A 23084-nucleotide genomic window follows, 5' to 3' on the forward strand; every position below is an offset into this window, starting at 1 on the left:
GGATGAAAACAACCCCCCCTGCCACTAATAGGGTTAAGGTGGCGCAATATGACCTCTCTCCCCTACCTAAATGCATATCGGATCATCAAAGGAGCCAAGTAAAGTTGTGAACTTCTTTTGCATTTTGATTTATGTTCCTTTTTTCTTGTCTTTTCAGTAAAATTACAAAAGCGTTTCATGACGTCACGGTACAGACGGAGCCGCAGCCACCGGCAGACAGCGATACCACAGTGCTGAGAGAGGCGCTAAGGACCGTGACGACGTTCGACGCTCCGTCAGCCCTTGGCGAGGACCAGCTGACGGCGCTCCTGCAGAGTCTTCCCCGCTTGGAGGAGCTGACCGTCAGGGTGCCGTCCTTCGGAACGGGGCGGTGGCTGCGGCTGCTGCCGACGTCACTGAGGACGCTATACGTTGCCGGTAAGAATATGTTGAGGAAACGCGTACTATTACTTGTGAATGGTGGTAGGTACTTACATGGTACATAAAGTAACAGTTTCAGTGATATACGTTCAGCGGACATATGTGTGCCATGCTACCTACATGCTACACCAATATTAGCCACTGTATTGTAGATACCTACTTTATACTCTTGCAAACGAATATGACCTGTATGTACTGAACCTGTATGACCTGTATGTACTGAACTGTATTAATTAACTGATGCATGTATAAGCGTAGTGCATGCATTGTGCACTATGTTCAATTACTGTCCAACAGTGAGGCTCGAACCTGGCTTTGTCAGTGTCGTCTGTGTCAGGGTTTGACACCACAGTGTCAGCCGCCTCCCGACCCGGCAGCAGCTCCGTCCGACTGCAGTCAGCTGACACAGCTCTGTCTGACAGGGCCGGAGGTGACGAAGCCGAGGTGGCCGGGATGGTACGGGAATGGTCTGTCGGTATCTCTCCAGGGGGTGGCTGCCGATACCATCAGTCACCTGGCCACGGAGCTGGGGTCTCGGATTACGCTACTTGTCACGGATGGTGAGCAGCGGTTGAAATTACTCATATATGAATGGCTAGGAAGGGATAAACCAACAGTAGCTGTTCCGGCGCTCAGCGTTCGCTGGCTGTGACGTCACGGCCACCCCGGCGGCCCGCGGCCCGGTTGACCTCCAGTGACCTTGAGACGCGCTGCCGGGCGCGTCAGCTGATTGTCGGCGGTGCGCGGCGACCCCAAACGCTGTCGGACTGGTCAGGTGCAGGTGGCGCTGCCGGGCGCTCCTGAACGGGGCAGGGGGCTATACGAAGACACGAAGAACAGGAAAACAGGCCGGCGGCACAGCTCTTTGCTTGTTATTTTTGCTCTAAGGAACTGTTTTTTTTTTTTGCAAATGTTCATAAATAACGTGGAGAAGCAGTTTATCTCTGAAAATCTGAAGCCTAAATCAAACCAAGAATAACTGGATACAACACATATTAGTTACATGTACTGCAGGTAATGCTGTCTCATCCTAAGGTAAGACGGAAGCCATAAGCCATGGTAAGCCGTAGGATGACAAGTCGTGTGGTGAATGGTGCTGGTCAATGGTTTGGGCCTGTATTGGACATAATATTTACGCTACAAAATTTATAACGATACAAAATTGAAATAATTAGCTACTCATAAGAGCTGAACAAAATACTTATGTGAAAAGTTTTCAAAAGCTGTCAGATTGATCAATTGACATCAATAAAATATGCCTAGTTCGGAATATAGGGGAAAGTGGGGTAAGACGGTCAGGGCAGATAAGACGGCCACCCTTTCTTCAGAACAAACCAATAGCGCTACGAGCGAGAAAAAATTAGGACCAGAATTGCCTTTCCCACTACACACCACCATTGAAGTCTGGTGAATTTGTGTTCAGTCGATAATCTTTTATTTTGATTTCTTTAACCCGCGCACCGTTGGGCTCTGCCGAGCAACGCGCCCTGTTGGGGGGGGGGGGGGGGGCATTTTGGCCCCCCCCCTAAGATCTCGAGAACCACGCAACCTAGCGACAAGCGGCAAACGGTGTTGGATAGCCCTATCAGGGAACTACCTTGTGACCCAATTTTATTGACCTAGGTCAAACCGATGACGTCACAGGTCAGGTCAAAGGTCGAATTTTCACCGTTTACAGGCATTTCAAGAAATGCGTTGTAAAATCGAGTAAAATGCATTTCATTGAAAATCATCGATGGGGAAATGTTCTTCAAACACATATTTTGCTATTTGAGGTCACTGTTACCAGATCAGGTCACAGAGGTCAGGTCACTGGGGGGTCACAATATGAAAGTGTCGTGTGATACATATTTTATGGTCCATTTTACATGACAAATGCGATTATGTAGGTAAGGCAGCCTTTAAGGCCAGCTTAGGTCACGTTTCGGTCAAAGTCAGGTCAAGGTCAGGTCAAATTAGGTCAAATTTCAAAGTTAATATTTTTGCATAAAATGGGTATCGAATCGATGCAGCTCGTCACGGGGAGTTCAATAGTGGTCTTTGTTTTGCCGTACGTGGTCTAGAATCGCTAAAAATTGAGTTAAAAAATTTGACGTCATCATTTTTGAACAGTTTTTTCGCTATAACTTGGCCAAAAAACGAGATATCGATCTGAAATTTGGTATGTGTATAGAAAAGCGCAGGGACTTTCACATATATTCCGTTTTTTCGAAATTCGGAAAATTTTTGGTTTTTTTTTTTGTTTTTGAAAAAAAAAATCATTTTTTGTTTTTTTTTTGGTCAAAATCCAAAATTTTAAAAATCCGAGATTGCAGTTTTGTAGCGCCGCTTTTTGTCTACTAGACCATATAAAGAACTTTGAAATTTCTTGATAACTGTAGATTTGGTGAGCGTTTCAAGATTGCATGTTTTTTGCTCATTTTTGCTCGAACATGACCTCAGTTTGACCTCAATAACTCCTGACCTAAGGTGAACTAAGACTTGAAATTTGGTGTGAAGGTGTCGAATTGATGCCCGGGAAGGTACTGAAAATTTAGCGGCGCGCTGCGCCGCCGTTTTCTTGCTATTCAGGACAAACCACAGGGGGTGGCCAAAATGCCCCCCCAACGGGGCGAGGGTTAAAACACTCATTTCATTGAAAACATCCATGATGTATTGTTGAAGGTTTTGTGTGCAGCACTATAGAGTTAAAAACTTGCAATCACCTGTGGTACACTCATATGTAACCGGTGTTAATCCAGAATTGGAGGATCAAAAGCATGCGATAGCATGCTTTTGCATCCGGAAATTCCCATTGGTGGGTCGCTGAAGAAAAGTTCGGCCAAGCCTGTTTGTCAGTATGTGAGTGAGTATGTGAGTGAGTATGTGAGTGAGTTTGTCCAAGCCTTTTTGGACCTGGAGTCAAAATGGGTGGACCGATCGGGACGAAAGTGGGACCGTTCGACTCGTCTCCGGCGAGGTAAACTTTTGGTACTGGCCTCGGTTCGCTCAGTGCTTCGTGGCACATGCTATTCCGCTTCAAAGTTTCGGTGACACGAAATTTTTTTGTCAAGGCTACAGGTCAACCCGAGATCACGGACAAAGCCACACTGGCGGGACACATCGGTAACACCTTGAACCAGTTTCCAGGGGGGTCACCGTCTGCGAGGGATGCAGGCTGCACGTGCTGGGGGCGGAAAACCGTTTTGACGTGAGGTCCTCTGGCTCAAAGAAATTTTGAGCTATCAACCTCAAAATCGGTTCAATGGTAGTCTCAGGCAAGGCCTCCAAAATAGTGCACATTTGGTTGAGCTAAACTCTGTGGTGCACGAGCTAGGTACGTGCAAGCCGATTGCACCCCTTCGTGCGTTGCCACGCCTGCAGGGTAAACGGCCGCTCTAACTGGTTCAAAACTTGCAGGTCATAAGAAGAATACATTGAGTCGTAACATTCCGGCGAGATAATATCCCAGGGGTGCAAGCTGCGCGTGCGGGGGGCGGATAACGGTTTTGACTAGGGATCCTCTGATCCCGGGAAACGTCGATCCAGCGACACAAAAGTCGGTACACTGATAGAACTAGACACACGCTACATGATGTTATGAAAATGACTGCACTGGGGTGCCTGGGACATGAACTATGCACGTGCAGTTAATTCATACCATACTGTAGGAAGATATCCGCACCAATCTCACGTGCTTCGAAGCATTTTTGGGATGTTTCGTTTGGTTTCAGGTTCAGTCCAAGCTCAGTCTGGGTTTCGGTGGTTTGGCCCGGTGTGTGCCCTCAGTACCGTTCCTCCAATTCTGGCCCAAGGCACCCAGAATTGGAGGATCAAAAGCATGCGATAGCATGCTTTTGCATCCGGAAATTCCCATTGGTGGGTCGCTGAAGAAAAGTTCGGCCAAGCCTGTTTGTCAGTATGTGAGTGAGTATGTGAGTGAGTATGTGAGTGAGTTTGTCCAAGCCTTTTTGGACCTGGAGTCAAAATGGGTGGACCGATCGGGACAAAAGTGGGACCGTTCGACTCGTCTCCGGCGAGGTAAACTTTTGGTACTGGCCTCGGTTCGCTCAGTGCTTCGTGGCACATGCTATTCCGCTTCAAAGTTTCGGTGACACGAAATTTTTTGTCAAGGCTACAGGTCAACCCGAGATCACGGACAAAGCCACACTGGCGGGACACATCGGTAACACCTTGAACCAGTTTCCAGGGGGGTCACCGTCTGCGAGGGATGCAGGCTGCACGTGCTGGGGGCGGAAAACCGTTTTGACGTGAGGTCCTCTGGCTCAAAGAAATTTAGAGCTATCAACCTCAAAATCGGTTCAATGGTAGTCTCAGGCAAGGCCTCCAAAATAGTGCACATTTGGTTGAGCTAAACTCTGTGGTGCACGAGCTAGGTACGTGCAAGCCGATTGCACCCCTTCGTGCGTTGCCACGCCTGCAGGGTAAACGGCCGCTCTAACTGGTTCAAAACTTGCAGGTCATAAGAAGAATACATTGAGTCGTAACATTCCGGCGAGATAATATCCCAGGGGTGCAAGCTGCGCGTGCGGGGGGCGGATAACGGTTTTGACTAGGGATCCTCTGATCCCGGGAAACGTCGATCTAGCGACACAAAAGTCGGTACACTGATAGAACTAGACACACGCTACATGATGTTATGAAAATGACTGCACTGGGGTGCCTGGGACATGAACTATGCACGTGCAGTTAATTCATACCATACTGTAGGAAGATATCCGCACCAATCTCACGTGCTTCGAAGCATTTTTGGGATGTTTCGTTTGGTTTCAGGTTCAGTCCAAGCTCAGTCTGGGTTTCGGTGGTTTGGCCCGGTGTGTGCCCTCAGTACCGTTCCTCCAATTCTGGCCCAAGGCACCCAGAATTGGAGGATCAAAAGCATGCGATAGCATGCTTTTGCATCCGGAAATTCCCATTGGTGGGTCGCTGAAGAAAAGTTCGGCCAAGCCTGTTTGTCAGTATGTGAGTGAGTATGTGAGTGAGTATGTGAGTGAGTTTGTCCAAGCCTTTTTGGACCTGGAGTCAAAATGGGTGGACCGATCGGGACAAAAGTGGGACCGTTCGACTCGTCTCCGGCGAGCTAAACTTTTGGTACTGGCCTCGGTTCGCTCGGTGCTTCGTGGCACATGCTATTCAGCTTCAAAGTTTCGGTGACACGAAATTTTTTTGTCAAGGCTACAGGTCAACCCGAGGTCACGGACAAAGCCACACTGGCGGGACACATCGGTAACACCTTGAACCAGTTTCCAGGGGGGTCACCGTCTGCGAGGGGTGCAGGCTGCACGTGCTGGGGGCGGAAAACCGTTTTGACGTGAGGTCCTCTGGCTCAAAGAAATTTAGAGCTATCAACCTCAAAATCGGTTCAATGGTAGTCCCAGGCAAGGCCTCCAAAATAATGCACATTTGGTTGAGCTAAACTCTGTGGTGCATGAGCTATGCACGTGCAAGCCGAATTTGACCTAGACAAATGCCTGACATTGGTTCCATCACCTTTCCAGCACAAATTACTACTATCCCAAGTCAACTTCGTGGTGCCATCATCAGGGTGGAGCCAGACACTGTCATCCTTCCGGCCGGAGTCGGTGACAGCGAGCTGACGGAGCTGCGGAGCTCACGGGAGACTGTGAAACGCCTGTCAGTTTCTGCCGCCGACCTCCCGCGACTGAGGGAGCAGCTGCCGGAGGGCCTCAGGCGCCTCAATATCAGAGGTGAGATACCACGGATCATGCATGTGTAGCCTGTGGTTGAGTCTAGGGTCCGAAAGCCGATATTTAAAATCACATATTTGCTATATTAGGTAAAACATAACTCAAAACAGGCACAAGTCCGGCCGGCCACTGCTCTGCCGACCCTCTCTCTCTGGTCTCTCGTCAGCTGTCGCTGCCCAAGCGGGAAGCGGGGTGGCGTTGCCCTAGCAACAGTTGCTAGGAGACGGCCGACGGCCTCCTCCCGCGGACGGATGCGGGCGGCGAAACTCAGCCGTCTATATCCGACGCACCATAAAAAACGACACACTGGTACGCGAAACAATCCACGAAAGCGAGCGCTCACCTAATTAAACACAGCACATCGCGGAAGCGCACGTCCCTGGTCCCACGCATATAAGACACCACGTTCACTGGTACTCCCGCACTTCACTGTCCAGTGCACCGGGGCAGCCATCCGATGAGTCAGTATCACCGCGGCGCCTGTCCTGGGCGTGCAGTCAGACGGCGGCAGGCGCGCCCGGAACGCCAGTCCCAGGCGAAGAGCAGTGATGGCATGTCGAGCCGTTGGTCCTTGCTGGCGGTCCCACAATGCGCATGCCAGGCCATGGCCCGCGGAGCCACAGCTGAACAGTAGCCGGAGCAACGTGATATCCGGAACATCACTACAGTTAACTCGCAACGGCGGGCACTAGTTCGGGCGCAAAAGAACACAACGGTGAACACAGTACCCACCACAAAGCGTGTCGATACCCTGCGACAACAGAAACAGAGGTTTGCCTGGTGCAGGTGCTCTTCATCAAATTATCTCTTCTAACCGGCCTGAGAGGATAGGGCAGTGGTGGCTGACGGAAGAAGGATAAGTGCGTTCTCAGAAGTCGCAAATCGGCAAGTCAATGGTGCTCTGCATTATCCCCGTTCACAGGGAACCAAGCGATGTCGTCGTGGCCACTCGGACAACACATGGGTGCTACACCAATACCAAACTCGACAACTTCCTTCTGGTTCTGCACAGTCCCAATAAGCCTTACAGCACACCAACTACGATTTCACAGACCAACTTACAACTCAGTCACAACACAGCATAATGACACATCTCACAATCAACAATCTCTTAACCTAGCACATCACCCGGGAACAAAACGATCGACAGGCTTGGGAATCCGGGAGCTGTGGCGTGGCGCCGGCACCGGCGCTGAACCAGCGTTGCTGGCGGCCACCGGCTCTACGGCCTCGGTGACGTCTGCGACATCAATCGCCAACCCAGCAGCGACATCGGAAGGAACCGTCACAACGGAGTCATCACCTGCAACTGCAATGCCTGTCGACAAGTCATCAGAGACGTCCGTCACGCCAGCAGGCTCATCAGCGTCTGAAATGCCGAGAGGAGCCGGTGGGACATAATCATCTCCTGTGGGCCACACAGTCTGTGGGTGAGACAGACCAGCTGGCCCGGCGGCCAGCGGAGAGCCTGCAGTCCTCCCATCCGGCTGGAGGGCATCTCTGGAATCAATCGCCTCTCCGGCCGCCACGTTCGGGTTAGCAGTCTCTGAAAAGGTAAGGTCACTATCTGGGACCGGAATCACTGAGCCGTCGGGTCTGGGCTTCAACCTGTTATGATGTACAATAACCGATTTTCTGCCACCCAGCAAACGAACTCTGTAATTCAAATCCGACAGCTTCGCGGTCACAATAGCTGCCTTCCACGGCCTGACGAACTTGTAGTATTCACCGCGTGGTACTACAGCTTTGAACAAATAAACAGGGTCACCAACCTCGAACTGATGCTGTGTCAGCTTCTTCTCGTAAAGTCTCTTGTTGCGCTGATGTCTGCTGTTGGAAGACTGGATAGCGATGTCGTGAGTCAGTTTCAACCGTTGCGTGAGCTTCTCCAGGTACTCTGACACAGTGGCTGTTTTGGCCTTCGTTGACGGCACCTGAAACTGGAGAGTGGCAGGCATCGTTGGGTTCCTGCCGAAGAGCATGAAATACGGCGAGTAACCAAGCGACGAATGCACCTTTGCACGGTAGCCCAACATCAATAGCGGCAGATGGACATCCCAGTCATCATGGTTACCGTCCAGGTACTTCGAAAGCATTCCCAAAATGGTTCGCATCATGCGCTCACACTTGGCGTTACCCTCCGGATGATAGGGGGAAATCTTAGTTTTCCCAACGCCTAGCAGGCGACAAACCTCTTCGATGAGAGCTCCTGTGAAATTGGCAGCGTTATCAGAATGAATTCGTCTCGGGCAGCCAAAACGAGAAATAAACTGATTCACCAGGACGTCTGCTACTGTTACTGCCTTCATGTCTGGCACTGGGTAAGCCTCACACCACCTGGTGAAATGGTCAACAACCACAAGCAAATGTCGATTGCCCTGTGAAGTAGTCGGCAAACCTGAAAGGAAATCGATTGAAATGGTCTCCAGAGGCTCCTCAGCGTAAAGCTCGCCCATCGACGCTCTCGGTCGGGGCACTGGGGCAGCTCTCGTGTTGCAGCGCTCGCATCGGCTGCAGAAATCCTTCACGGATTCGTCCATATTGGGCCACCAGAACTCGCGTCTGGCAGTCGCGACAAGGGCCTCAGCACTGTAGTGGCCTCCAGCTGGACCTGCGTGCAGAGAGGTCAGCACACCGGGAACAAGTTGCTGCGGTACGACCAGCTGCAACTGCTCCTCTCCACCTGCACGGGCACGATACACACGGAACAGCACACCGTCCAGCAGCTTCAGGCGGTGCCACTGTCTCAGCAGCGTCACAGCGCTGGGGATCACGTTCGTCGATCTCGGCCTCTTTCCTGTGGACATGTGTCTCGCAATGTCAGCTATCGCAGGGTCCTGGTCCTGCTCGTGGCGAAGAAAGCCATTTGACCACGAGCCAGGAGACACTCTCATGACTGGGACACTCTCTGGTGCAGTTTGAGTCGCGGCATCCTGGGTCACCGGCGGACGTCGGCTCATGACATCAGCTGGTACGTTCTCAGACCCTGGACGAAAGATAATCTCGAAGTCATATTCGGACAGTATCTCCAGCCATCTCGCCAGCACTCCTGAGGGATTTTTGAAATTGAGAAGCCAGCGAAGGCTCGCATGGTCAGTCCTCAGCTCAAAACGCCTACCAAGCAGGTAGTGTCTGAAATGCTGGACGAAAATAACACAAGCCAGCAACTCCTTTCGTGTGGTGCTGTAGTTGCGTTGCGCCTTCGACAGCCTGTGAGACGCGAACGCGATCACCTTGTCCTCTCCATCCTGCTCCTGGAAGAGAGTAGCACCAATGCCTGTGTCAGAAGCATCGGTATCCAGCCGGAATCGACCAGCACCAGCTGAAAACCTGGGAAATGAGACCACTGGTGCACTCGTAAGCGCACACTTCAGCTGCTCAAACGCACTCTGCTGCATGCCACCCCATTGAAATTTTGCATCTTTGTGCGTCAGCTGGAACAGAGGTGCAGCTATTTCGGCGAAATTGCGCACAAACTTTCTGAAATATGACGCGAGTCCCAAAAAGCTCGACAGTTCCTTGACTGTACGGGGAACAGGCCAGTCTACTACCTTGGCTACTTTTTCGGGATCAGCTCTCACGCCACCACCTGACACTACATGACCCAAAAAGTTGACCTCTTTACAAAACAAAGAACATTTCTCCAGATTCAGTGTCAGCCCTGCGGCCTGCAACCTCTGCAGCACCTTATCAAGTTTGGCCAACACATCCTCCACTCCATTTCCATGAACCACAATATCATCAAAATAATGAACACAGTCATTTGGCGTGATATCTCCCAACACACGATCAAGCAGACGAGCACAGGTAGCAGGTCCTCCCGCCAAACCAAAAATCATCCTTCGAAAGCGGTACGAACCGAAGGGTGTAGTGATGGTGGTCTTATCTCTATCTTTCTCGGACACACCGATCTGAAAATACGCGCTGTTCATGTCAAGTTGGCAAAACGTATCAGAACCAGACAGCGCATCCAGCGTATCATCAATACGCGGGATCTGATACACAGGAATCTTACTGCAAGCATTCAAACGTCTCAGATCAGCAACCAAACGAAACTTTCCATTCTTCTTTCGAACCATAACGATTGGGGACGACCATGTGCCATTCGACTCCTCGAGAATCCCTTGGTCCACCAACTCACTGATCTGTGCCTTTACCTCGGCTGCAAGGTGAGGGGGAACACGTCTGGGTGCCTGTCGAATGGGCGGGTGGTCGCCGGTGTCTATGTCGTGGGTGACCACATCAGTGAAGCCGATATGGCCGTCAAACATATCCGCATAGCGGGACAACAACTCGTGGACTCTCTGACGCTGTTCGTCAGTGAGGAGAGACTGATCGAGTTTGGCCAGTTTCTTCACATCAACATCTGTCGACGCCGAGAGCTCCGGTGCCTGCTCTACAAATCCAACCTCGACCGAAGCCAAACTTCGCTTTTTGAAGAGCGAGATCGGCTCTGCTGTCACATTCCGAACGACCACGGGAACACAAGCACGATCAACATTGACAATAGCACGCACCACCTCAACACCAGAGGGGACATCATCTGGCTCAATCAGAGCTGGGCCGACGTAATCGCAATTTGGCACAAGACCTTGAAGGACCATTTCACTACCAGGAGCAATCACGCGGTCACAGCTCAGAGACACGTTGCCCAAACTCACAGCCTGTGCAGAAACTGAGCGAACGGACACGTTGGGAACCATGACAAGACGTCTCCGACTCAAATCGATCACACACGGACAATGCTGAAGGAAATCCACTCCCAACAAACAAGGCACGTCAATTGCGTCAGACACAAACAGGGGAAGGGGGTAAGTGACATCACCGATCTGGAATGGCACTACGACCCGACCCAACAGAGGCAAGTCTTCTTGAGACGCAGTCTTGGCAGTTACACTGGTACGTTTCAGGGTCACATTTGGAAGGGCATCAAACACCGAGCTATGCAAAATACTGATTGAACTGCCAGTGTCCAACAAACATTCGCACTTGACACCAGACACGCTTCCCGTAATGCGCATGGCATCAGTGATTGGGATTGACTTTTCATCGTTACTTACTGGGTCCGACCGGCGACCCCGTGTGAACGACCGGACCCTAGGTCGTTTCCCTGCTGTCGTTCTGGGCACACTTTGGCGATGTGACCTTCACCGCCACACACAAAACATCGACAGCGATTCAGACGGCACCGGTTACGGACATGACCGGCGCGGCCACAACAGTGACACGTCACTGAAGCAGCGGCGTCACCTCTCGGACGCTGGACACGGTTGGAACGGGTGGACACGTTTGGGTTCATCTGGGCCTGGTGCGTCACTGCAGCCAGGCGGGCCTCAAGCTCAGAGACACGTTTGTTCAGAGCATCGACAACAGACTGTTCAGACTCAAGAACACGGACTGGTTTCACAGATGACTGAGAGCCTGGAGCACGCTGGTCGGGAGACACAGCAGAAGCAAGCGGGGATGATGCAGCACCGATCGTTACTCGTGAACACTGAATATTGCGCACCTTAGTGACGGCAGAGTCAAAGGAAGAAATGCCGTCGGCAATTACGGCAGAGTAATACTCCTGCGGAAGCGTAGCGAGGAAGTGACTGAACAGGAGAGGAGTGAGGTCGTCTACAGTAGGGAAGGCCAGCTTCATCAGCTTTTTGAAACGAATGACGAATGCATCCAGGGGCTCCTCTGCACTGTAGCGCAAGTTCCGAAGCGCCAAATGGTGGTCAGTCACCGACGCCTTGGTAAAGGCCGACTGTAGCCCCTCAACCACACCAGAAAATGAACCAAGCTGGGACGCAGGCAGCCCATCGTACGCATCGCGAGCAATGCCAGTCAAAGTCAGTGGCAAAACGTCAAGTTTGCGTCGCTCATCCCACCCCTGAATCCGAGCATAGCGGTCATAATCCTCCAAATACCGGCGCAGAGATCCATCCCCATTAAAACGCGGCAAAGAAACAAAAGACGACATCGCAATGTCAACGGGGTCACGCACTGTGGGTCTAACAGCCATCTCAGAACCAGAGTCCAAAACAGGTGGCTTTACATCATCCGGCATCGTAATGAAATGCAACAAACACACATAAAAATCCGGAAAATGAGTACGACTGGGAAAGGATAGGATAGGATACAGGCAAATGATCGTTTCTCACATATGAAAGGACCAGGAAAAATGAAGGCACCTACACATGAAAGGATATTACACGGAAAGGATGTAACTTTTTAACTTTTCTTGCGATGAAAAAATAGCGTTATAACTTTTCTTCTATAAAAACGACGATCAACGATGAGCAACAGCGGTGAAGAAATCAGTGAATCAGTTCAGTGAGGCAGTGAACGAGGCCTCAGTCACTCGACAAATTTCACAGAAACTGCGCGACTCACTGCCACTGTGCAGTCATTGTCCGGAGCCGAGACAGTTTGTACGAGCGACAAGTTGAATATGCGCACACAGGTCATGGAGCAGCGTGTCACCAACCTCAATGGACGAAAGCTCGAAGTTGACCTGTCTCATGGCGCAGTCTCGAAGATGTTGCAGTGCAGACGGTGTGGTAGCTGGCCACCGCAGCCGTTGTAGTCTCATCTGGTGTCATCAGAGCAAGCAAGCAAGCTAGCTCAATCTTCACTGTCTCGCAATCGCCACGCATCAAGCGGGCCAAAATGTCAGTGCAAAAGGCACAGAAAATAATCGGCTTTAAATCTTCTCACTTTGTAGCGGCGCTCAAAAGGCATGGTCTTACGATAGACACGCACCGCTGCCACCAATGTAGCCTGTGGTTGAGTCTAGGGTCCGAAAGCCGATATTTAAAATCACATATTTGCTATATTAGGTAAAACATAACTCAAAACAGGCACAAGTCCGGCCGGCCACTGCTCTGCCGACCCTCTCTCTCTGGTCTCTCGTCAGCTGTCGCTGCCCAAGCGGGAAGCGGGGTGGCGTTGCCCTAGCAACAGTTGCTAGGAGACGGCCGACGGCCTCCTCCCGCGGACGGATGCGGGCGGCGAAACTCAGCCGTCTATACATGTAATGCCGGTATAATGGACAATGCATATAGATATAGAGGATTCTTCATGGCTCCGAGTGGAAGATAAGGATATCTTTTCCAAGCGGGTTACTGAAAAACCGAGCGACGAAGGAGCGAGGTTTTTCTGTAACACGCGAGGAAAAGATATCCGATCTTCCACGAGTGAGCCATGAGGAATCCTATATCTTTCTATGTTGAGGTTTATTCTTAATTAATTCAATATTATATTTAAATGTATTCATCTATATAAAAAAGATTTAGAGTAGCTTGTTTTTATTTCATAAGTTTCATACATAAACAGCCATTAAAAATGCCGTTCGGTTATTGACCCATCATCAGTTGAACTCTTGATTTTTGGCTATGAAACCTCGAGACCTTATCTTTGCATCTCAGAGAGATGCAGAGATAACAAATTCTTATCTTTGCATCTCAGAGGAGTGCGAGATAGAAATATCCCTGCACTGTGGACCCAATGGCAAATAAACCTCAACTAGAAAGATAAACAAATGGACAATGAGACGGCAAATGGACGAACCGATCGAATTCAGCCAACATCTTACAGCCTTGTTTGTGTTATATGGTATTGTTAGAGTGATGCGATGCATGCATTTGCATATAATGTGAGCATCAAGTGCATGTATGAAATATTATTGTAGCAATCATTGTAATTTGAAATGGTTTCATTGCAACTACTGCGAACCATATATCTATGTAGTCTACCAACCTGATCCGTTACTATACCAAGACTGGCTGCCCAGTGCCTAAGCCAATGTGCCTTGCAAAATTCGTAATACTTATGTTCCTCATATTTGAATATTTACGTATGTATGCTGTTGGTAAAAATATCGTTGTGCAGCCGCTCGGCTGTGCTAGTGCTGGCTGTGTCAGTGTCTGACACTCTGGTGTCATTGGTGCAGCGGGGAGCTGGCGGCAGCGCGTGTTTCGTTTTTCCAACCAAAGGAAGGCGCTATACCCAAAAATACCCCAAATCGTAGTATAACGTAGTGTAAAATGAAATTGCACCACACTACAGCGTGGTGCAATGTACATACTACAAAGTTCCTAGTTTCTGGCGCTTTTAGACGTTTTACGGCGCACTTTTGTTTCCGCCATAATGTTATTCTATTTCACTGCTATTTTTGACTCGCAAAACTACTGCAGTTATTGCAACTCCGTCGATGGACGCTCAGCGCTGGAAAAAAACAAATTATACATGTTTAAATCTCGAAATATATAAATTTAAGCTGAATCAAACCATGGCCAAATATTTTAAAGCAATTATTACACCTGAACACCACAGTACGTAGGTAGGCATGTACAGTAACGCAATTGTATATGCTAATGCTGAATAAAATATGAATTAATTAACAGAAGATATTACAAGAATAATAGTTTGACTATAAGTATATTGAAAGAATTGAAATGTTATGATAACTATTACTGCTTATTCTGTGCTTTTTCTTTAAAAAAAAAAAATAATGAATACTTACTTTCAGAAGCGACATGGCCTGTTGCCCTCAGTTTGTGGGGTGCTGCGATCATTCGTGTCCGAGACGTCAGCTCGCAAAATGCGCTAGTAGGGTGGTAGCAGCATGGTAGTAGCGTTCGTGACACAGTGCACCAGGCACAGACCTTATTGCGATGAACATCCTGCTCGTGTGCAAAAAAAGATTAGGTAGCAAGCAATTAGTACTGAAACAAGCCCAAGGTTCTACCAAACCCTCAAACTGGTCACTCAGTTTGTAGAAGGTGTAGAGGAAAAAGTAATAAGATTGCAAGGGTTTCACATATATTTTGTTTTACACTAGTAACAAACGTTTAGTAACACAAGTTTTCAGTAACACACAAGGGACACCAGCGTGCGACATTCTGCAATACCTCCCAGTGTGCAATTGCAGCATCACACTGAGCAGCAATATCTGCCGTGCAAAACATTCGTGAGCTGAGCACTCAACACGACACAAGGCATTCGTTGCGAAACATAGGAACTCCAGTTACGAGTCAAAAGTAAAACACCATCCAAACACTCCCTCAAATCACGTCGCATCCATACATCCGCGAAACACACGCTTGCACAGCCCTGCCACAACCGTTACGTATTTTTTAACACGACGGCGGTTTTGCCTAGTGAGCTGGCCGACCGGCGGATTTTGCGCCGCTCGGCCTGGTGGCGCAGCGCCTTCTCGCGCCGCCGCGAGTCGCGCTTCTTACCAGCCGGGGCGAACGTCATGGTTCCTGAAGCCGGACACATGCTGCACGGGTCCGTTGCTCTGCTGGCGCCGCAGCCGGTCGCCGAGCGGCACGCGTCGCGCGCGCCGGGCGCCGCCGGTGATCTCGCGCACACTGTCGCCATGCAGCACGCGCACCGGCAGCGCAGCCGGGTTGGCCACCAGCTCGGCGGGCCGTTGGCGCCGCTCGAGCTGACGCTGCTGCTGGCTCCGCTGGAGCTCGGTGACGTATTCCTCGCCGTCGGAGCTGTCCTCGGAGCTGGGCCGCCCCTCGAGCTCGAGTTCCTCCTGGAGGCGGCACTCCTCGGCCAGCCGCTGTCCGCGCTCGGCCTTGGCGGCCCGCTGCTCCTCCAGCGAGCTGAGCACCGGTTTCAGCAGCCTGAACGTGTCCGACTCGTGATCCATCGTGAAGTCGGGGTTCTTGAACATCGCCTTGAAGCGGTTGTCCTCCAGCAGCCCATGAGTCGTCTTCCTCTTCTTGATGTTAGACGACTTGGCACCGTGCATCAGATTCAGCGCCACGTCTGTTGACTGAGGGCCGCTTGTCCAATTTGACGCCGCTGTCGCGTATGGCATCCAGCTTCTCCTTGATCTTCATCTTGCGGTAATCATCGAACGAATCATCAAGTCCTCGGCCCTCGGGTACTCAGCATCTGCTGGCAGACACAACGGGGGAGTAGCGATATAAGTCTAGACAAACAATTGGCACACCCTAAATGAGATAAACGTGATTTGTTAAATGAATGCCATGCGGCAGTAAGGCAGTTGTGATTTGTTTTTTTTTATACAATTTTAAATTATGTCCTTTAGCACTTTAAAAGTTATTTAACCGTATCACAAACCTAAGGTTACATTACATACTTTCATAGCTTGCTGATTGACGCGCAGCATTTAAAAAAAAACCGTGGAGCCTACATTTTTTGGGCGATTTTGCGATAATGTAGGGGTTTATAGCGGCCGGCAGCTGCTGCCACCTAGCGGCACGGCCCGGAAGTTGTCGATGCGCGCCGGCGCGGCCGGCGCGGCGGCAGTCGGCTGGCGGGCCGAGAGGACGGGGACGCGGGGCTGCCGATGTGTGTGTACATAGTATTGTGTGAAAGTGAAAATACAGAAGAAACATTACAAATTGGCGCGGTCGGTAGGACGCCACGACCGAAAAACCGGAGCTGGTGAGCCAGAATCACGGTAAGGTAGCTGCGACCGGCATTCTGATCGATGTTTTCGGCGGAATAGGATATCGTGTAGTGTAAATATTACGGTCGGTTTTTGTCAGTTTGAGGGAGAAATGGATCCCAGGTTGATTTTTATGTCAAAGGCTAAACCCTTTACCGGTGCAAATGGGCAGGAATGGCGCCGCTGGCTGAACCGTTTCGAGGCACAAACTGTTACCTGGTCTGCCGCGGAACGTCTGCAGTGTTTGCCGGCCCTGCTGGAAGATGGGGCTCTGGACCTATATGCGTCGTTGTCGGCGGCTGCCCAGGCCGATTATGCACAGGTTGTCGAGGCGCTGAGTGTGCGTTACGGCTCTGAGGTTGGTCCACTGCAGGCACAGGCGGAACTGGCACGCGCGATGCAGACACCTGGGGAGACAGTAGCCGATTTTGCCGATCGTATCCGTCATCTGGGACGCGCCGCGTATCCAGACGAGGGCGTGGGAGACGCCCCGGTCGAGTTCCATTTGACGAGCCGTTTTCTGTGCGGACTGCGTAACGAGCAGCTTCAGAGTCAGCTGTGCAGCAAAAATCTGAAAACGCTGTCAGCTGCAATTTCTGCAGCCCGAGAGCTGCAGACACGTCACGATGCGATGCTGGCAGTCCGGCAATCGGCTGCGGCGGCGGCTGGCGCCGTTGCAGTGGCGGCTCCTGCTGCTAACTCACAGGAGGGCGCAGTCGCGGGTCCCGTGACGGCGCTGCCGCGCGGTCGGGAAGTGGTATCAGTCGCCGGTGACTTACCTGCCGCGGGACGAGGCGGCGATGAGACGGAGACGGATCGGGTGCGGGCGCTGGAGCGCCGCATGATGGAAATGCAGCAAATGCTGCACGAGCTCGACACGTCTGGCCACCACGGCGGGCAGCTGGGGGGCAGACAGTCTAGTCAGCTCGCCTATGATCAGTCAGCGGTGGCTCTAACGACAGCCGCGACCCCGGTCAACCTGCGCTGTTATAACTGCGGCCAGATCGGTCACACGCGGCGCGCGTGTACGGTGCAGGGAACCGCAGGTAGAGGCCGCCAGTCCACCGAAAACGTAGGCCGTTGCTTTGGATGTGCGAGAGACTGGGCATCAAAAAGACACGCACTACTCCGTACCACCCCGAGAGTGACGGCATGGTTGAGAGGTTCAACCGCACACTCAAGGATATGATCAGCAAGTACATCGACAAAGAGGGGCTGCACTGGGACGAGGAAGTAAAGGCGTATGCGATGGCGTACAACTCCTCGGTGCACAGCACCACGGGCTACACACCGTACTTCCTAGTGCACGGGTTTGAACCCCGGATGCCCCTGGATGCAGCATACGGTCCACCTCCTGAGGCGGTGCCAGTGCGGAGCTACCTGGAAGATCGGCTGCGGGTCATTCGCGCCGCGTATGAGCGAGTACGGAGCAACTCTGCACGCGCGTCACAAGAAGCCTGCAAGAGGTACAACCAGAAAGGGCGAGCACATGCCTATCAGGTGGGAGACAAGGTCCTGGTGCGCGACTTCACAGCTTCAGCAGGCGGGAAGCCAAAGCTGGGCCTGCCTTACAAGGGACCGTGGACGGTTGTTGGTCACATCGACGAGCGGAACAGCGGGGTGGTCTACAGGGTCGTGGGGAGCGATGGGAAGACCCGGGTGCTTCACCACAACCACCTGAAGCCGTTTAAAGAGAAACGGCAGCGGACCGGCGGCGAGAGGACCGGGCAAGACAGAGAGGCGACAGGAGTCCGCCATGCCGCCCCTACGCCCCGACCAGCAGATGAGCGGGGGGAAGGGTGTAGGGGTTTATAGCGGCCGGCAGCTGCTGCCACCTAGCGGCACGGCCCGGAAGTTGTCGATGCGCGCCGGCGCGGCCGGCGCGGCGGCAGTCGGCTGGCGGGCCGCGAGCCGAGAGGACGGGGACGCGGGGCTGCCGATGTGTGTGTACATAGTATTGTGTGAAAGTGAAAATACAGAAGAAACATTACAATAATACAAGAACGCGATGCCCTTGGCGATGCCAGAAAATGTTCACCTAGCGCAAACGGCTGGGGTGAGCCAAACTGCGGAAATTGCATTATTGCATGAAATGTCATGCAATATTGCTCAAATAAATTCTCGCACATTATCACAAAAAAGTTCAGAATCTGATTTTTTGGCAATAATGCGATATTATCACAATGACAAAATCACACAGAAAAATTGCGTAGTGGAGCCTGGGCATCAGAAGATTTAAAATTTGTAATTGTCAGGATTGTTACCAACACGTTGCTATCTTCCATCCTTACACCAAACCCAAGGCTATATTGATATAAACCAAACCTCACCTTTTCAAGGATCTTGCAGCCAACGCCGGATTGCAGGCACCCACAATTGTTGCAGATCGTAACCCACACAGTCGCGTCCAACCTCCAAGGCAGAAGGCTAATAACGTACCTATAACCTGATATCAACCAAGATACCTATAAAAAACCTATGTCCTATACCGCCTATACCTATAAGATATATACCTATAAGATATCAACCGCCTCGTCCCACAACCAAAACACAACACCTACGCTGGAAATCGCCACCAAATCGCCACTTTGGAAATTGCAAGGGAATCTTGGAGTTGGCGGCCAAATCTCCTGTTAACGTAGTGGTAATCTCATTTTGAACCACACAATAGGGTATTTTTGGGTATAGCGCCTTCCTTTGGTTGGAAAAACGAAACACGCGGCGGCAGCTCTGTCCGACTGCAGTCAGCTGACACAGCTCTGTCCGACAGTGCCGAAGGTGACGGAGCCGAGGTGGCCGGAATGGTACGAGGATGATGGTCTGTCAGTGTCGCTCCAGGGGGTGGCTGCCGACACCATCAGTCACCTGGCTGACCTGGGACGGACGGTCAAACGGCTGGAGATATACGGTGAGCAGCGGCAGCACGGACAGGCCGCTGATATACGAGCTCAGCGAATGGCGGACACCGAGTACCTAATGGTGTGCCGTTGTCGTACCTGGAGAGGGGTGCGATACATAGCAAATGTGCTTTGCGAAATAATGAAGCTAACTGAGCTCCAAAATCGACCTGAGGACTGTTCACTCAGTTACATATTCGTTCAGAGTTAGTTGATCATACTCATAACAATTGTGTTGCACTGTTCAATGAAGTTAAATGCATTTGCTTAACCTTCCAGGGGGTGGGGGGGCATTTTTTGCCCCCCTTTAGTTTTTTTTCAAAATATCTCGAGAACCGCTGCGCCGATCGTCACCAAACTTTCAGTACCCTCCCGGGAGCAGCTAGCACACATGGTGACCAAAAATTGTTCCAAAGGCTATGATAGGTTGGCCGCTAATGACGTCAGAGTGACGTCATTTCTGCAATTTTCGACCCAAAAAAAGGTTTCGCGGGAAGAGCTGTCAGGCCTACAGCTTTAGAGATACAGAAAAATGTTTTAGACATAAAAGGTGTGAAATCAAAAGGGCTACAAAACTGCCATTTCGGTTTTTCGATTTTTTTATTTTGAAACCAAAAATCAAAGAATAGATTTTTTTAATATAGTAGCCAAAAAATCCAAAAGTTTTTTGAATTTCGTAAAAACGGAATATATATGATAGTCCCTACCGCCTTCTATCTACACACCAAATTTGAGATCGATACCTCTTTTTTTGGCCAAGTTATAGCGAAAAAACTGCTCAAAATTGATGACGTCAAATTTCCAAACTCAATTTTTAGCAATTCTAGACCTCGTAGCGCAAAATCAAAACCACCATTAGACTCCCCGTGACGAGCTGCATCGAATCGATACCCATTTTATGCAAAAATATCAACTTTGAAATTTGACCTTTTTTGACCTGACCTTGACCTGACCTCCACCAGAAAGTGACCTAAACCGTACCTGATGGTCTTATAACAAACACCATTGAGTTGGAAATAAAAAATTGGCCATAAAACATGCATCGCATAACTTTAGTCTTGTTGACCTTTGGAGACCTGACCTGTGACCTGACCTGGTATGACCAGTGACCTCTAATAGCAACATATGTACTACACAACTGACGCCTTATCGCTGATTTTCGACAAAATGCGTTTTACTCGGTGTTATAGCGCTTTCCCTAGAAGCCCCGTGAACGGTGAAACATTGTATCTTTGACCTGACCTGTGACGTCATCGGTGACCCCGAGATCAATGAAATTTGGTTTCCCCGGACAACTTTGACAGGGCTATCGAACGCCGTTTGAATTGTTCGGATCCGTCCAGTAGTTTCCGAGATACGGGGGGGGGGGGCAAGAAAATGCCCCCCCCCCCCACCTCGCGGAAGGTGGCTGGTAGGCCCACCGCCTGCTGGGTTAACTGATTGCTATATCATATAATACCATTGTATAACCATTATCTACTGTGTCCATAAAACCATGCGAATTCATAGCTGTTTCGTTTTTCCCATATATTGACATGCATTGAAGTCGGCTGATCCTGTCTGTATGTGTGTCTGTGTGTTTTCCAGACTGTCCTGATCTCACGGCCGTGAGCCTGGAACCCCTCACCAGGTGCCCTGAGCTGCGATACCTATCAGTCACCGCCGCCGACCTCCCGCGACTGAGGGGGCAGCTGCCGGAGGGCCTCAGACTCCTCAATGTCAGAGGTGAGATACCACAGATCACACATGTTGGTAATGCCGGTATATACAATGGACAGCGTTGATGGCAAATTGATGAGCCGATCAGCCTCAACTAGCAATTTCCACCATTGATCGTGTACATTAATGTATAGTGAGAGGGGGCAATGCATGCACTTGCATAGGGTGCACATGCTTGTGGCGCATGCATGGAATAGGTATTAGTGCAACGTCGCGGGGTGGTTTAACCCTCGTCGGCACACGGGGGGGGGGGTTGATGCAATTCCCCCTAAGGTTTTTCGCAAATAACTCGAGTAAAAAGCGGCCGATCGCGACAAAACTTTCAGTACCTTCACATTGGTTAATCTTACACCTACCCTAAAATTTCATGACCCTGACCCAAATGACCTTTGACCTGTGACTTACTTTCCGAGACCATGTTTGGCCGGAATCGCGATTCGACGTATGTCGGCTCGCATTAGCCGCGCGTTTTGCAAGCTTTTCGTGGTTTCAAACGTTCAAACATGTGATTTGATGCTGCTCCCATCATCCCATCCCATGCATTAGGGTGGATGTTAAGGTCACCTGAAGGTCAGGTCAGGTCAATGACCTTTGGTGACCTCGGTTCACTTTTCGAGTTTTACACGTTTCTAGGCTAGTTTATTTTTTTAGCTGAACTCGAATTTATCAACCATTTCAACATTTACGAAGTAGCTTTGGTGCCTTCGTAACATGTTACGAAGCTGTCAGAGGCGGTTGGCACGTACTACGGATACCCGTCACGACCTCTACCGGTTGACCTGACCTGACCTGACCCGACCTGGTCTAAATGCTTAAAGACATCATCTCTGATCAAAACTAACACGATATTCGTGATCAGCACCCCAGAAAACCCCATAGCAGCCACACTTTACCGACTTTCTAACAGGTCCCGATTTTACCGATTTTGGGTTCATTGACCTGACCTGGAAGGTCACCCGATGACCTATAACCTTAAAAATGGATATCATCGGCTTCCTCTCGTGACGGGCAACACGCTCGTTTTTTTCCGCGAAGCTCTAGCTCGATCAAGGGCCAAACGCGAAGGGGGTCATACCAACCCCCCCCCTCCCCTTGTGCCGTCGAATGACGCAAAATGGCCTGTGCCGGCGAGGGTTAAAAGCTGAGGTACTAACAAACAATGGTTGCATTGTCACAAGCAGCAAATTTCCGAAGAAAAGTAATGAGTCTGACACCACGACTGAAACTGACTGACTACATAGAGAGCTCGCTGACGACGAGTCTGAGCAGACTGACGAGACTGACTGGCCGCGGCCCTGGCGCGGCGGTTATACAGAGTATAGGTGGCGCCACGATCGAAGGCGGCCAGCACGGGAATGCAGGCATTGTTATACAATTAGTGAGCACGTATTTCAATGGGAAATGATTATTAGGCATAGTGCAACCAATGAGAGTAGCATAAGTAGTTTCATAGACTACTGTATTACGCATATACTTATCGCATATACGTATTATGTTCATATTCACATTCTACATATGACTGTTATGCTAAAAATTGCTGTGCTGCCGCTCGGCTGTATCAGTGCTGGCTGTGTTAGTGTCTGACACTCTGGTGTCAGTGGTGCAGCGGGGAGCTGGCGGCAGCTCTGTCCGACTGCAGTCAGCTGACACAGCTCTGTCCGACAGGGCCGGATGTGACGAAGCCGAGGTGGCCGGGACGGTGCGGGTATGGTCTGTCAGTATCTCTCCAGGGGGTGACTGCCGACACCATCAGTCACCTGGCTGACCTGGGACGGACGGTCAAAGTACTGGAGTTATACGGTGAGCAGCGGCAGCACGGACAGGCCGCTGATATACGAGCTCAGGGAATTGCGGACACCGAGTAACGGTGTGCCGTTGTCGGACCTCATGGAGACAGGTGCGATACATAGCGAATGT

At 50.7% G+C, this 23084-nt stretch overlaps 2 protein-coding genes across 3 annotated transcripts in view; one reads left to right on the forward strand and one right to left on the reverse strand.

Annotated features, from left to right (window-relative positions):
- Positions 1-23084, forward strand: part of LOC122386443 — a 50995-nt gene that overhangs the window by 25831 nt on the left and 2080 nt on the right. The window contains exons 3-8 of the mRNA XM_043375622.1: positions 158-417; positions 843-980; positions 5919-6128; positions 19322-19459; positions 21036-21173; positions 22833-22967. Coding sequence (XP_043231557.1) covers positions 158-417; positions 843-980; positions 5919-6128; positions 19322-19459; positions 21036-21173; positions 22833-22967 — 1019 coding nt within the window. The remainder of the gene's footprint in view (positions 1-157; positions 418-842; positions 981-5918; positions 6129-19321; positions 19460-21035; positions 21174-22832; positions 22968-23084) is intronic.
- Positions 14921-18995, reverse strand: LOC122386444 (nucleolar protein 10-like). 2 transcript variants are annotated; one of them, XM_043375625.1, is made up of 2 exons: positions 18882-18995; positions 14921-16031 (listed from the first exon to the last, which is right to left on the reverse strand). In XM_043375625.1, the coding sequence occupies exon 2, from the start codon at positions 15952-15954 to the stop codon at positions 15358-15360; it is 597 nt and encodes a 198-aa protein (XP_043231560.1). In that variant the 5' UTR covers positions 15955-16031; positions 18882-18995; the 3' UTR covers positions 14921-15357. The 2 variants fall into 2 exon arrangements, with proteins under 2 accessions (XP_043231560.1, XP_043231559.1); XM_043375624.1 differs by having other exon boundaries at positions 14921-16034.

Source organism: Amphibalanus amphitrite, unplaced genomic scaffold, assembly GCF_019059575.1.
Source record: "Amphibalanus amphitrite isolate SeventyFive unplaced genomic scaffold, NRLGWU_Aamphi_draft 000251F_arrow, whole genome shotgun sequence".
Lineage (NCBI taxonomy): Eukaryota > Metazoa > Arthropoda > Thecostraca > Balanomorpha > Balanidae > Amphibalanus > Amphibalanus amphitrite.

Excerpts from the sequence above, each read along its gene's own strand:
- LOC122386444 (XM_043375625.1), bottom strand. The coding sequence starts at position 15,954 with ATGCCATACGCGACAGCGGCGTCAAATTGGACAAGCGGCCCTCAGTCA.